This window comes from Oncorhynchus mykiss, chromosome 1 (genome assembly GCF_013265735.2).
Source record: "Oncorhynchus mykiss isolate Arlee chromosome 1, USDA_OmykA_1.1, whole genome shotgun sequence".
In the NCBI taxonomy this organism is placed as follows: Eukaryota; Metazoa; Chordata; class Actinopteri; order Salmoniformes; family Salmonidae; genus Oncorhynchus; species Oncorhynchus mykiss.
The window spans coordinates 59010697-59027485 of NC_048565.1; the positions used below are offsets into that span (position 1 = coordinate 59010697).

Consider the following 16789-nt stretch of genomic DNA (forward strand, 5'->3'; position numbering starts at 1 on the left):
AAAAACACCACATAGAAAAAGGAACATAGACTACCCACCCAACTCACGCCCTGACCATATTAAAACAAAGACATAACAAAAGAACTAAGGTCAGAACGTGACATTCACTGTACTTGTGCACGTGACATTAAAACGTGAAACCCTGAAACAAAGAGCTAGCAGAGGGGACTAGGCTAAGCCTTCATTAGAAAACACAGGGCTTAATTGTACTCTAAATTACTGTTCTGAATTGAAGGGATTAGAGGAGCCTCCATTGAGTGAAATAGATTAGTGCTAGGCTGCTTCCCAAATGGTACCCTATTCGCTATACAATGCCCTAATTTTGACCAGGGTCATTTTGACCAGGGCCATAATATAGGGAATAGGGTGCCGTTTGGAACGCAGATCTACTCTTCCAGACCCCAGCTGCACTCAACTGTATCGCTGAACAAATGTGGGTAGTGGGTTTCTAGGTCTAAATATACTCATATACAATGCACATATGGATGGTAGACTTACAGTACCTGTCAAAAGTTTGGACACAGGTTTTTCTTTATTTCTTACCTTCTTAATGCATTTGAGCCAATCAGTTGTGTTGTGACAAGGTAGGGGTGGTATACAGAAGATAGCCCTATTTGGTAAAAGACCAAATCCATATTATGGCAAGAACATCTCAAATAAACAAAGAGAAACGACAGTCCATCATTACTTTAAGACATGAAGGTCATGCAGCCATATTCATCGACCTGGCCAAGGCTTTCGACCCTGTCAATCACCACATTCTTATTGGCAGACTCGACAGCCTTAGTTTCTCAAATGATTGCCTCGCCTGGTTCACTAACTACTTCTCAGATAAGAGTTCAGTGTGTCAAGCCTGTTGTTCAGACCTCTGGCAGTCTCTATGGGGGTGCCACAGGGTTCAATTCTCGGGCTCTCTTTTCTCTGTATACATCAATGATGTTGCTCTTGATGCTGGTGATTCTCTTATCCACCTCTACACAGACGACACCATTCTGTATACTTCTGGCCCCTCTTTGGACACTATGTTAACTAACCTCCAGACGAGCTTCAATGCCATACAACTCTCCTTCCGTGGCCTCCAACTACTCTTAAATGCAAGTAAAACTAAATGCATGCTATTCAATCGATCACTGCCCGCACCTGCCCGCCTGTCCAGCATCACTACTCTGGACGGCCCTGACTTAGAATCAGTGGACAACTACAAATACCTAAGTGTCTGGTTAGACTGTAAACTCTCCTTCTAGACTCACATTAAGCATCTCCAATCCAAAATGAAATCTAGAATCGGCTTCCTATATCGCAACAAATCATCCTTCACTCATGCTGCCAAACATGCCTTCATAAAACTGACCATCCTACCGATCCTCGACTTCGGCGATGTCATCTGTAAAATAGCCTCAAACACTCTACTCAACAAATTGGATGCAGTCTATCACAGTGCCATCCGTTTTGTCACCAAAGCCCCATACACTACCCACCACTGCGACCTGTACGCTCTCGTTGGTTGGGCCTCGCTTCATACTCTTCGCCAAACCCACTGGCTACAGGTTATCTACAAGTCTCTGCTAGGTAAAGCCCTGCCTTATCTCAGCTCACTGGTCACCATAGCAGCACCCACTCGTAGCACGTGCTCCAGCAGGTATATCTCACTGGTTACCCCCAAAGCCAATTCTTCCTTTGGCCTCCTCTCGTTCCAGTTCTCTGCTGCCAATGACTGGAACGAACTGCAGAAATCACTGAAGCTGGAGACTCATATCTCCCTCACTAGCTTTAAGCACCAGCTGTCAGAGCAGCTCACAGTTCACTGCACCTGTACATAGCCCATCTATCTACCTCATTCCCATACTGTATTTATTTATTTATTTATCTTTCTCCTTTGCACCCTAGTATCTCTACTTGCACATTCATCTTCTGCATATCTGCCATTCCAGTGTTTAATTTCTATATTGTAATTACTTCGCCACCATGGCCTATTTATTTCCTAAACTCCCTTATCTTACTGTATATATACTTTTTGTTGTATTTTTTCTACTGCAGTGACTGTATGTTTTGTTTATTCCATGTGTAACTCTGTGTTGTTGTATGTGTCAAATTGCTATGCTTTATCTTGGCCAGGTCGCAGTTGCAAATGAGAACTTGTTGAGAACTAGCCTACCTGGTTAAATAAAGGTGAAATTAAAAAAAAATATTTAAATAGTGTCATGACTCTCCTGTGAATATCTGAAGGATCAGGTTACAGTGGGTCCACTCTGCAGCGCCCTCTCTCTCCTGCAGAAGGAGAGAGGGGTGAAGTTGGCTGTTTTATGATGGTTGTAAATACCTGCAGGAACTCTCTCTCTCCCGCTCTGCAAATGGAAGTTAGAAATATCTTTGCTACAACAGAGAGATTTTGTAGGACTGTGACATCCAAGATTGATGGATATTGAAACAATATTTCTATAATCCAAACAGTTGGAACGGTCCGTGGGCACTGAAAGAACAATTATGTCAGATCAGATCGTGTTTTGGGATCTCATTAAGGATGGTTTAACAACATAGCTGTATTTCTGAATGTGTATACGTATTTCCCATTTATCAGATTTACATCTAAATGTTGTGGAACTTATATGATTAAATATGAAACTATCTGTGAGAAGATGAAATGTGATGTTAGCCTTCTATATGAGAATTATTTTTCATATAAAAGCTCTACCCAGTCAGTGACCACAACCACGTGAGCACAGACATTATGTAGGCGTCATGGAATGCCCCTTTTGCCAGAGTGCATAAAACCCCTTGTGAAGAATTAACATATCAGACCAAGCAGACGGACAGTGTTGAACCAGACGTCACGAATGGTCCGACTCTATGAGACCAGAAAAACACGGAGTGTAGTTGCACGTTGAAATGGTTAGAAACTCTGAAACTCTCTCAAAGAAGAAGACTACACGTGAACATTCAGTCTGCAGCTGTTTAAGTACTTTAGTCTAGTAAACTCGACTGAGAACCACTGGGTGGTACTTTAAAGATCCATTCTAACGAACACTTCCTCTGGAAGATCCGTTCTCACAGGCACTTCGAAACCAAAAAGCTTCAACTACAAAAACCATTGTGACCTTTGGGGACAAACCAGAGACTTCTGTCGAACTACTCTCCCCAGATGGACCAGCGATTTCAACAGAGACAACAAAGACATACAATCGTAAATATTTACAAGCATTTCAAAATCCGAATGAGTGGTTGTTGGGGTGCTAAATATCCATATTTACGATGAGCGTATTATTCAACCGTAGGTAAAGTCCTTGGTCTCTTCTCTGGCTCTTTCTTACATGCCCCTCCCTTTTCAATTTTTTAACAAGCCATCATATTAGGTTATTCCACTAGGGACTTTTCATTGCATTGTGTAGTAATCAATGTGTAAGCTATCCTGTTTGTGTAATTGCATGATTATTTAGTTAGTCCATAAATAATTTAGGCCAATAGAATTGCTGCAAAGAAACCACTACTAAAGGACATCAATAATAAGAAGAGACTTGCTTGGGACAAGAAACAATGAACATTAGATGAGCAATGAACATTAGACCATGGAAATATGTCCAAATTTGAGATTTTTGGTTCCAACCGCCATGTCCTTGCATTCTGCAGTGATGCAGTGATACACCATCCCAGTTGGTTTGCGCTTGGAGGGACTATCATTTGTTTTTCAACAGAACAATGACCCACAACACACCTCCAGGCTGTGTAAGGACTATTTGATCAAGAAGGAGAGTGATGGAGTGCTGCATCAGATGACCTGGCCTCCACAATCACCTGACCTCAACTCATTTGAGATGAGTTGGACAGAAGAGTGAAGGAAAAGCAGCTAGCAAGTGCTCAGCATATGTGGGAACTCCTCCAAGATATATATATATATATATATATATATATATATATATATATATATATATATATATATATATATATATATATATATATATAATCTTCTTCAGGCTAGGGTCCTTTTTTCTCAGTTTCCACCTGACTGACGTGCCCAAAGTAAAATGCCTGTTGTTCAGGCCCTGAAGCCAGTATATGCATATAATTGGTACCATTGGAAAGAAAACAATCTGAAATTTGGGGAAATGTTAAAATAATATAGGAGACTAGATATGGTAGTAGACAATCCAGAGACAAACCAGAATTTGTTTTTTTTGAGAGCCCATGCTCTTACAGTGGAAAGTATAGGGAAATAATTAAATCTACCTCCCAGTATGCAATTCCTATGGCTTCCACTGGGTGTCAGAACTGAATGTTCAAGGTTTCAGGCTTGTTTCCTCCAAAACGAGTAAGAATAATGAGTTTTAGTACTGGGACACACTATTGGAAATTCGTGTATGCGCGCGCGATGAAGACGAGATGCACCTGCTAATATCGTTTTCCTATTAAACATACTTCTTTCCGTATGAAATATTATAGTTTGATAACATTTTATGGTATCTGAGGAGTCAATAGACTTGTTTTAACAACGTTTAGCGGTATGGAGTGGATTAATCAAATCGATGGCGCCAACTAAATTGACTTTTTGGGGTATAAAGTAGGATGTTATCTAACAAAACAACACTACATGTTATAGCTGGGACCCTTTGGATGACAAATCAGAGGAAGAATTTCAAAAAGTAAGTGAATATTTTAAATCGCGATTTGTGAATTTATGAAACCTGTGCCGGTGGAGAAATATTTTGACGCGGGGCACCGTCCTCAAACAATCACATAGCATTCTTACGCTGTAATGGCTACTGTAAATCGGACAGTGCAGTTAGATGAACAAGTATTTAAGCCTTCAACCGATATAAGACACTTGTATGTAACTACATGTTTAATATCCATCATTTATATGATTATTTATTTGAATTGCGCGCCCTCCAGTGTCACCAGAAGTTGTCCCGCTAGCGGGACGCCTAGCCTTAAGATTATTTATAATAGGCCACGGAAGTCTGGATATACTGCAAAATGGGCCAAATCTGAAGGCATATTAGATCATTCTAGTCTGGTGGCTTTCCCTCTCTTCCCCTCTCTTATCAAACTGAAATTACTACTACAGTTATCTAATCAGTGTTTTCACCCTGGTATCTGTGCCCATGTAATAACTGACTCTCAGCAGTGCATCAGAGAGGACATGCATCAGAGTATGTTGTGTAGCTATAGTGAGCAGTGAGGGGAAGAGCAGGGCTGTGCTGGGAAGGGCATCGGTCTCCAGACCCACCAGACCCAAACACCATGAGTCTCTCTATTTGGACCCCCGGCCAACCCTCACCCTTGTTCTGACAGAAGCCTCATCCATCCACCAGCCAACCTCAAAGGGCCTAAGCGTTTAGCCCTCAGAAAGGCCTGTTGTGGGATGCTCTATCAACACCCTCTTGTCCATAGTGTGTAGGACAAATGCAAAAATACATGCACACCACCATAGACACGCACACTCAGAGACGTGTGCGTACAGTGCCTTCAGAAAATATTCAGACCCATTGACTCAAGGACATTCTGAGACTTGTCCCGAAGCAACTCCTGCGTTGTCTTAGCTGTGTGCTTAGGGTCGTTGTCCTGTTGGAAGGTGAACTTTCGCCACAGTCTGAGGTCCTGAGCGCTCTGGAGCAAGTTTTCATCAAGGATCTTTCTGTACTTTGCTCTGTTCATCATTCCCTGATGCTGCCACCACCATGCTTCACTGTAGGGATGGTGCCAGGTTTCCTCCAGACGCTTAGCATTCAGGCCAGAGTTCAACCTTGGTTTCATTAGACCAAAGAATCTTGTTTCTCATGGTCTGATAGTCTTTAGGTGCCACTTGGCAAACTCCAAGCGGGCTGCCATGTGCCTTTTTACTGAGGAGTGGCTTCTATCTGGCCACTCTACCATAAAGGCCTGATTGGTGGAGTGCTACAGAAATGGTTTTCCTTCCGGAAGGTTCTCCCATCTCCCCCGAGGAACTTTAGAGCTCTGTCAGAATGACCATCAGGTTATTGGTCACCTCCCTGACCAAGGCCCTTCTCCCCCGATTGCTGAGAATGCTCTAGGAAGAGTAGTGGTGGTTCCAAACTTCTTCAATATAAGAATGATGGAGGCCGCTGTGTTCTTGGGGACCTTCAATGCTTGCAGACATTTTTTGGTAACCTTCCCCAGATCTGTGCCTCGAGTCAATCCTGTCTTGGAATTCTACGGACAATTCCTTCGACCTCGTGGCTTGTTTTTTTCTCTGACGTGCCGTGTCAACTGTGGGACCTTATATATACAGGCGTTCCTTCCCAAATCATGTCCAATCAATCAAATGTACCACAGGTGGACTCCAATCAAGTTGTAGAAACATCTCAAGGATGGTCAATGGAAACAGGATGCACCAGAGCTCAATTGAGTCTCATAACAAAGGGTCTGAATACTTATGTAAATAAGGTTTTTCTGCTTTTTTATTTTTAATACATTTGGAGAAAAAAAATCTCTAAACCTGTTTTTGCTTTGTAATTAGGGGGTGTTGTGTGTAGATTGCTGAGGATTTGTAATTTATTTCATCCATTTTCAGAATAGGGCTGTAATGTAACAAAATGTGGAAAAAGTCAAGGGGTCTGAATACTTTCTGAAAGCACTGTACACGTACAACCTTTGGCCTCCTGAACTACCGAGTAGCCTGTTTGATATATAGAAAGTGGACTATATACAACTACCACTCAGAGCGTATGCACATACTGTACATGCATGAGCTCATACAAAAGTTCATAAATACACTTAATACTCTCCTGTCTCTCTCACTCCTGAATTCTCCTGTCTCTCTCACTTGCACATACACAAGTATAGAACTTCAGGTCAGGTACACATTTAATCTTTTATTTAACTAGGCAAGTCAGTTAAGAGAAAATGTGTATTTACAATGACAGCCTACACCGGCCAAACCCAGACGACGCTGAGCCAATTGTGCCCTGCCCTATGGGACTCCCAATCACGGCCAGTTGTGATACAGCCTGGATTTGAACCAGGATGTCTGTAGTGATGCCTCTAGTACTGAGTTGCAATGCCTTAGACCACTGCGCAAATTCGGGAGACCCATAAAAGTCAATTTTTAATTAGAAGAAAAAACGTTCACCATATTTAATAATGATTAACACATAAAAGCCTTCTTGAGTTCTTTGAATTGACAATCGTGACCTGGAAGATCATCTAGTTTATTCTGGGTTATGACAACTGGTAGTTCATGTTTAACTTGTTTTTATCTCTGTCAGTGAGTCAGTCTACTCTTTTATAGCAGCGATAAATCACTTTTAATTAAAGGACATAAAAGCATTTTCCTTCAGGTCAGACGAGGGCCTCATAAAATAATGTTTCTTTGGGATAACAGGCTGTCCTTCAGTAATAGGAGCAGAGCCAAGGCAGCAAACGCCACAGCCTCATTGACGTGTGTGTGTGTGTGTGTGTGTGTGTGTGTGTGTGTGTGTGTGTGTGTGTGTGTGTGTGTGTGTGTGTGTGTGTGCGTGCGTGCGTACGAGCATGCCCGTGTGTTCTGTGTTGCTCCATTACTCTGCAATCTAATGCTCATCTGCTTCTTCTGTGCTCAGGAGCTACAGGACAAACCTAGCCTTGACCACACAGTCAAAACCACCCAGCCAACACGTTGAAGGGAAACAGTGGAATCATCTGGGCATTGCCTTATCCAGCTGCTTTCTAAAAAGCCATCAGTTGTTTTTAAAGGCCATCATGTGGGAAAAGGGACATACGTTCCGATATATCAACTGAGTTCCTGAGAAACAAAGCCTTTTCACCAGTCCCTTCCTGTAGGGCTTCACCCCCAGGACTAAATAAGGCTGCTGCTTGTATCAGAAGTGCAGCTGGACAGAGTTCCCTTGGTTTTCATACTGAAACACAAGAGGGCTGCTGTGGTTTGGTTATGTGACAGGAACATATTGTGACAGGACTGGTTATGTGACAGGACTGTGTGCACTCTTTCTCTGCCGCCGACATGAGTAAGTCACTTAAGTGTGTTAACCCTCGCAAGGCTGCAGGCCCAGACGACATCCCAAGCCGCAATGACTCTCGCCCTGTAGATCTCACTTCTGTCATCATGAAGTGCTTTGAGAGGCTAGTTAAGGGCCTACATCACCTCCACCTTACCCGACAACCTAGACCCATTACAATTTGCATACAGCCCCAACAGATACACAGACGACGCAATCGCCATTGAACTGCACACTGCCCTATCCCACCTGGACAAGTGAAATAACTATGTAAGAATGCTGTTTATCGACTACAGCTCAGCCTTCAACACCATAGTACCCACCAAGCTCATCACTAAGCTCAGGGCCCTGGGTCTGAACCCCTCCCTGTGCAACTGGGTCCTTGACTTCCTGACGGCCTGACCCCAATTGGTTAAGGTGGGCAACAACACCTCAGCCACGCTGATCTTCAACACGTGGGCCCCACAGGGCTGTGTGCCCAGCCCCCTCCTGATTGTGGACTAAAGGAGACAGCAGACAGAGCACACCCCATCCACATAGACGGGGCGGCTGTGGAGAGGATCAAAAGCGTCAAGTTCATCGGCATGCACATCACTGACGACCTGAAATGGTCCCTTCACACAGACATTGTGGTGAAGAAGGCGCAACAGCTCCAAGCAGGCTGGCATGTGCCTTGTACTGAGGAGTGGCTTCCGTCTGGCCACTCTGCCATAAAAGCCTGATTGGTGGAGTGCTGAAGAGATGGTTGCACTGAAAAAATCCAGAAAATCACATTTTTAATGAATTTATTTGCAAATTATGGTGGAAAATAAGTATTTGGTCAATAACAAAAGTTTATCTCAATACTTTGTTATATACCCTTTGTTGGCAATGACAGAGGTCAAACGTTTTCTGTAAGTTTTCACAAGGTTTTCACACACTGTTGCTGGTATTTTGGCCCATTCCTCCATGCAGATCTCCTCTAGAGCAGTGATGTTTTGGGGCTGTTGCTGGGCAACACGGACTTTCAACTCCCTCTAAAGATTTTCTATGGGGTTGAGATCTGGAGACTGGCTAGGCCACTCCAGGACCTTGAAATGCTTCTTATGAAGCCACTCATTTGTTGCCCGGGCGGTGGGTTTGGGATCATTGTCATGCTAAAAGACCCAGCCACGTTTCCTCTTCAATGCCCTTGCTGATGGAAGGAGGTTTTCACTCAAAATCTCACGATACATGGCCCCATTCATTTTTACACGGATCAGTCATTCTGGTCCCTTTGCAGAAAAACAGCACCAAAGCATGATGTTTCCACCCCCATGCTTCACAGGAGGTATGGTGTTCTTTGGATGCAACTCAGCATTCTTTATCCTCCAAACACGACGAGTTGAGTTTTTACCAAAAAGTTAGATTTTGGTTTCATCTGACCATATGACATTCTCCCAATCTTCTTCTGGATCATCCAAATGCTCTCTAGCAAACTTCAGATGGGCCTGGACATGTGCTGGCTTAAGCAGGGGGACACGTCTGGCACTGCAGGATTTGAGTCCCTGGCGGCGTAGTGTGTTACTGATGGTAGGCTTTGTTACTTTGGTCCCAGCTCTCTGCAGGTCATTCACTAGGTCCCCCCGTGTGTTTCTGGGATTTTTGCTCACCGTTCTTGTGATCATTTTGACCCCACGGGGTGAGATCTTGCGTGGAGCCCCAGAACGAGGGAGATTATCAGTGGTCTTGTATGTCTTCCATTTCCTAATAATTGCTCCCACAGTTGATTTCTTCAAACCAAGCTGCTTACCTGTTGCAGATTCAGTCTTCCCAGCCTGGTGCAGGTCTACAATTTTGTTTCTGGTGTCCTTTGACAGCTCTTTGGTCTTGGCCATAGTGGAGTTTGGAGTGTGACTGTTTGAGGTTGTGGACAGGTGTCTTTTATACTGATAACAAGTTCAAACAGGTGCCATTAATACAGGTAACGAGTGGAGGACAGAGGGGGCTCTTAAAGAAGAAGTTACAGGTCTGTGAGAGCCAGAAATCTTGCTTGTTTGTAGGTGACCAAATACTTATTTTCCACCATAATTTGCAAATAAATTCATAAAAAATCCTACAATGTTTTTCTCATTTTGTCTGTCATAGTACCTATGATGAAAATTACAGGCCTCTCTCATCTTTTTAAGTAGGAGAACTTGCACAATTGGTGGCTGACTAAATACTTTTTTGCCCCACTGTATCTGTTTTTTATTTGTAATACATTTGCAAACATTTCTAAAAACCTGTTGTTGCTTTGTCATTATGGGGTATTGTGTTTATATTGATGATGAAATTAATTTAATAAATTTTTGAATAAGGCTGAAATGTAACAAAATGTGGAAAAAGTCAAGGGGTCTGAATACTTTCCGAATGCACTGTATGTATGTGTATATATATTGCTCGTTCTGATATTCCTTAATTTCTTTCTCTTTACTTTTTGGATTATGTGCATATTGTTTTGTATTACTAGGTATTATTACTGCACTGTTGGAGCTAGAAACACAAGCATTTCGCTGCACCTGTGACAACATCTGCAAATCTTTGTACACAACCAATAAACTTTGATTTGCTTTAGTAAGAGATCTCTGAGTACTAAGAGGCCTTAAAACGGCACAGGGTTTGGGTTTTTGGGGCAGTTGAGAAAAACATGAATGAATAATGTGTCGAAACAGGACACTGTTAATCTAGAACGTAAGTAATGATATGGCTGTAAGGTGAGTTTCACTCCTCAGTAATTTCGACACACAAAAGCCTTTTGAGGGGTTGTGGGAAAAGTGAGTGTTACACAACGGAGAAAAGAAACAAGAAACACATGCTTGGTGGCACACATATCAAGTTTCCTTTTGAATGGGAGGGAGGCAACAAAGAACAAGGTACCCACAAGGTATAGAAACATTTTCTCATCTCGTACAAACCTTACAGGACATTCTATATTGAGGTTTTTATGTGGCTTTTTAATTTAGGTAGACTGCTTTGAGACATAACAATCCACCAGTGTTGAATATCTGAAACTTGTGGGCTTGTGGGTATTTAACGTCCATGAGGAAAATCTTGCACATGTTCAGCGCATGGTTAAGGGTCTGTTCAAAAGGGTGCAAACGTTGCAAAACGGTTAGATAGAAATGCATTTTTTGTAACAGATATGATTTTCTGTCATGATGACCCAGGCACCATGTCAACTATATTCATACATTTTTTATCTGCAGCATTTAACATCTATTCTGAATGTTGCACCTCAAGGAACACAACCCCAAGTGTAGGGGACATGTATTAACACTCACACTTGATGTTGAAAGAAGCGTTAGTAGAGTGGGCCTCCTCTCCTGTGACCGTGTTGGTGGCCACGCACTCAAAGTTGCCAGCGTCCACTCTCCGGTCCACCGCCGTGAACTTGAGGTTGCTGACCTCGCGGAACCGCCTCTCGGTGTCATCCAGGGGCTGACCGTTGTTTAGCCAGCCATACTGGATGTCTGCTGGGTCGCTGACCTCACAGCGGAGCATGGCACTGCGGCCATGCAATGCATCCTGGGATTTGGGCTCCTTGGTGAACTGGATAGGTGCTGCCTGGATGCAAAGAACTGAGGGAAATAGAGGAGAGATGGGGAGGGGAGGGACAATGTGGGGAGGGAGAGAGAGATAATGTTGAAATTAGGTTACCACTGACCACAATAGTAAAAATGTTATTGCCGTTTCCATTAGTCACCATTGTACCACAACAACATTTGGTCTTGAGTAATGAAGCCATTAAAAGGTTTGATTCGAGTCATTCAAGACATTTAAATGTTGTTTAATAGTAGGTCTTAATCCAGTGAATAAACATTGTCAGGAAACGGACAGCTGAATTGAAAACTGAAATGTATTGCTAAAATGTTGTAAGGATAATGACAGCCAAGAAAAGTAGATTCTCATTCCCGAATGTATTGGACAAATAATTCAAGCCCTTTCTATATGTTTTTTTCTTCTGCAGTACAGGCTTGTCTCATGAAAGAGCTGTGTTTCATGAGAACAGAGGGAGAAGGAAAGAGAGACTTCTGACACACATCCTCTCCTTCCTCACGGTCATGTTCCATCAGCTCACAGACATACCGTGAGCACACACGCACTTAACTCGCAGCACTATAGAGAAATATTTTCTGCCCTATTTACTAATGTCTCCATGATTTGAGGAGCAGTGAAAAGTTGACCTATATCAAAATGTGACAGACTAAATTTGACCATAGGACAAACAGTGAGAAATAAGGGATGGGGCGGGTGGCATTTAAAGGGCTCTGGTCGAAATAAGTGCACTATGTAGGGAATAGGGTGCCATTTGGGATGCATTCCAGGCCTCTCAGTAGGCCTACACTAAATCATGTCCCACTGAGTGTTGTTATGAGTTTTCACGTCATGGTCTGTGGCAAAGTGTATTATCAAAGTGAAAGGTCCATTGGCAGAGTTGACGTAAACTTAAAATACACCTAGTTGAGTGTGTGTATGGTTTCTCTGTTCATCAAGGACTGGGCTCATGTGGGTTAAAGGGCTTTTGTATTGGTCCGATGCGAGATGATTAAGTAACTTTGCTTATATGTGAATTCTAATTCTGAGCATTCTGGCCACGCACCGGATTCCTTTTTTGCCAATTGTATTTGTGCAAGCCATCGAGACCATTATTCATACTGATCTTAATTGCTAGTTATCCCGACATTGCCATACACTGAACAAAAATATAAACGCGACATGTAAAGTGTTGGTCCCATGTTTCATGAGCTGAAATAAAAGATCCCACAAATGTTCCATACAGTACGCACAAAAGCTTGTTTTTCTGAAATGTTAGTTAGCATTTCTCCTTTGCCAAGATAATCCATCCACCTGACAAGCCTGGGATATCAAGAAGCTGATTAAACGGCATGATCATTACACAGGTGAACCTTGTGCTGGGGACAATAAAAGGCCACTCTAAAATGTGCAGTAATAATGTCACACAACACAATGCCACAGATGTCTCAAGTTTTGCCGGAGCGTGCAATTGGCATGCTGACTGCAGGAATGATCACCAGAGCTGTTGCCAGATAATTTAATATGAATTTCTCTGGCAGAAGCCGCCACTAATGTCGTTTTAGAGAATTTGGCAGTACGTCCAACAGGCCTCACAATCGCTGACCGCGTGTATCGCGTTGTGGTGTTGATGATGTCAACGTTGTGAACAGAGAGCCCCATGGTAGCGGTGTGATTATGGTATGGGTAGGCATAAGCTACGGACCATGAACAGAATGACATTTTATTGATGTGAAGGACATGAGGCAAATGGTGGTCACACCAGATACTTGACTGGTTTTCTGATGCAAACCCCTATCTTTTTTTAAGGTCACCTGTGATCTGTATTCCTATGTGAAAACCATAGATTCGGGCCTAATTTATTTCAATTGACTGATTTCCTTTCAACTCAGTAAAATTTTAGAAACTGTTGCATGTTGTGTTTATATTTCTGTTCAGTATATAACAGGCTGCTGTTTAAAGTTGCCCCAGCGTGAGCTGCAATGCGGCCTCTATAATGCTTCTGTCTGGGTTGAAGCCAAGGAGAATCTTTCAGGAGGATTAAATCAAGATGAGCTGAGGTAATCTCCCATCCCATCCCCACCTCCTCACCTGGCCTCCCTCATCTCCCCTCAGTCCGGCCTTTGTCTCCTTGCAGCTGGCCGTGGGAGGCAGAAAAAAACACAGGTGAGCACTGCCAAGTCCACTAGTTGGTGGGGGAAGGTGGAAGAAGTGGGAACACCTAGTAAGGTGACAGGGCTGCTTGAGTTACGTTTTATACAGAGTGACTGAAGCAGAGTTCATTTTGTTTATTTAACCAGGTAAGTTAACTGAGAACACATTCTCATTTACAGCAACAACCTGGGGAGTAGTTACAGGGGATAGGAGGGGGGATGAAAGAGCCAATTGTAAACTGGGGATGATTAGGTGACTGAGAGCCAGATTGGGAATTTAGCCAGGACACCGAAGTTAACACCCCTTCTCTGACGATAAGTGCCATGGGCCATCTCTGAACACAGAGAGTCAGGACATCCGTTTAACGTCCCATCCAAAAGACAACTTCCAGAAGCATCTGGTCTCCCATCCAGGGACCAACCAAGACCCTGCTTAGCTTCAGAAGCAAGCCAGCAGTGGGATGCAGGGTGGTATGCTGCTGGCCCAGTGAGTGAGGGGGTCTCCTCCATAAAAAATATAATTAATAGAATATCAATATAGTCTAGAAATAGAATTGTTATTCTATTATACAGTCGCCAGTGAAAGTCTACACACCCCCTGCACAGGCTTCACATTTTGCTGCCTTAAAATTCAATAAAAAAAGGGATTTACATTTATTTATTTTTATCCTACCAACCTACTCCACATTTTAAAAGTGAAAGAAAAAGTATACAACATTTTCCACAAAAATAAATAACAAAAGAGAATGTATTGACAGTGTATGTCTTCACAGCCTGAAATTAATACTTGGTAGAATCGCCTTTGGCAGCCATTACAGCTCAGCTGTGAATAATATTCTACCAACCTTGCACAACCATCAGGGCAAAATACACATGTCCATTGTTTTTGTCAAAATTGTTCAAGCTCAGTAAACTTGGTTGGGAATCATTGATGGACAGCAATATTCAAATCAAATCCAATTTAATTTGTCATATGCGCCGAATGCTTACTTAACCAACAATACAGTTCAGGAAATAGAGATGTTTGGTTTTGTGGGTTATTGTCTATGTGTAGTTGCCTGTCAGTACTCGCGTCTCATAGCGTCACGGTTGTTTTGTATAGTTTGTTCAGTGTTTATTCTTCATTAAAAGAAGTATGTATTCTTATCACGCTGAGTCTTGGTCTCCTCGTTATGACGAACGTGTCACCTTGGGATAGTTTTATTTTTTAGTGAGACAATTACACAAATTGCAATGCCAAAGACACACTAGAATGCTTTCCAGGAGGAGTTGAGTGTTCCCGAGTGGTTTAGTCTCAGTCCTGACTTAAATTGTCTTGAATGTCAGAGACAATAATTGAATATTGCTATCTATCAATGATTCCTGAGCTTTACTGAGCTTGAGCAATTAAAAAAAATGGATCTATGTTGCATGAAGATTTGTAAAAAGTTTGTAGAATCTTATAAAAAAATATTCACAACTGTAATGGTTGCCAAAGGTGCTTCCACCAAGCATTAACTCGGGGATGTGAAGACATACTCAATCAAGACATCTTTGTTGTACTCTTTTTTGCAATAGATTTTGACAATATTCTGTAACTTTCTTTTACTTTTAAAATGTAGACCTGGTTGTGTAGATGTGGTCCCATTTTAGATGTCATTTTAATGTAACAAAATGTGAAGGCTGTGCAAGGGGTGTGTAGACTTTCACTAGGCACTGTATTTCAATGGTCTTCTCTTATTTCTCAGGGAGAGGCTCTACCTCTACCTATACTAACCACTATACTGATGTACAGTGTCTTCAGAAAGCATTCATACCCCTTGACATATTGCACATTTTGTTGTGTTACAGCCTGAATTCAAAATGGATTAATTAAAAATAAAAAAATCGACACACAATACCTCATTAAGTTTGCTGACAACAAAGTGAAAACATGTTTTTTTTTTTTTTTTTTTTATTTTACCTTTATTTAACCAGGCAAGTCAGTTAAGAACAAATTCTTATTTTCAATGACGGCCTGGGAACAGTGGGTTAACTGCCTGTTCAGGGGCAGAACGACAGATTTGTACCTTGTCAGCTCGGGGGTTTGAACTCGCAACCTTCCGGTTACTAGTCCAACGCTCTAACCACTAGGCTACCCTGCCGCCCCTGCCGCCCAAGAAATGTTTGCAAATGTATTGACAATGAAATACATAAATATCTCATTTACATAAGTATTCACACCCCTGAGTCAATATTTTGTAGAAGCGCCTGTTTAAAAAAAAAAAAAAATCTTTATTTAACTAGGCAAGTTAGTGAAGAACAAATTCTTATTTACAATGACGATTTACCCCGGCCCTAACCCGGACGAAGCTGGGCCACTTGTGCACCGCCCTATGGGACTCATGATCACGGCAGTGCTGCGCCACTTTGGTGCGATTGTAGATTTGATTCTTGTTGGGTAAGTATTTTTAAGAATGTTGCACACCTGGATTGTACAATATTTTCCCCATTATTATTATTATGATCACCGGCGCAGAGGAAGGCTCCTGCCAGGGAGCGGGACTGGACACCGTGCCTGGACTGGGCATCAGCGCAGGTTGCACCGGACTGATGACACACTCCTCAGGTCGAGTGCGTGGAGCTGGCACAGGATGTACCGGACTGGGGAGGCACACTGGAGGCCTGGTGCGTGGAGCCGGCACAGGTGGCACCAGACTGATGACACACTCCTCAGGTCGAGTGCGTGGAGCTGGCACAGGACGTACCGGACTGGGGAGGCGCACTGGAGGCCTGGTGCGTGGAGCCGGTACAGGTGGCACCGGACTGGTGACACACACTTCCGGGAGGGTGCAGGGAGCTGGCCCAGGACTCACTAGACTGCTGACAGGATCCTCAGGTTGAATGTTGTGCAGAACACACCTACATAACATCTCTCTCCTCTCTCTCTCTCCCAACTTCTCCATTGCCTCCCTGACGGTCTCTGGCTCTTCAGGGTGAGTGCGGGGAGCTGGCACAGGACGCTCCGGGCTAGAGGCTCACTGGAGGCCTGGTGCGTGGAGCCGGCGCAGATGGCACCGGACTGGTATCACACTCTTCCAAACGCCTGCGCTGCAGCATACTCCAAGCCAAAACCTCTCTGCGGTATCCCTCCTTGAACTCCTCCAGAGACTCCCATTCGGGCTCTGGCACTCT

General features: G+C 43.1%; 1 protein-coding gene across 1 annotated transcript in view; it reads right to left on the reverse strand.

Moving 5' to 3' along the window:
* Positions 1-16789, reverse strand: part of LOC110525690 (inactive tyrosine-protein kinase 7) — a 209750-nt gene that overhangs the window by 86117 nt on the left and 106844 nt on the right. Inside the window, exon 2 of the mRNA XM_036980912.1 lies at positions 11231-11527. Within this exon, the coding sequence (XP_036836807.1) occupies positions 11231-11527 (297 nt within the window). The remainder of the gene's footprint in view (positions 1-11230; positions 11528-16789) is intronic.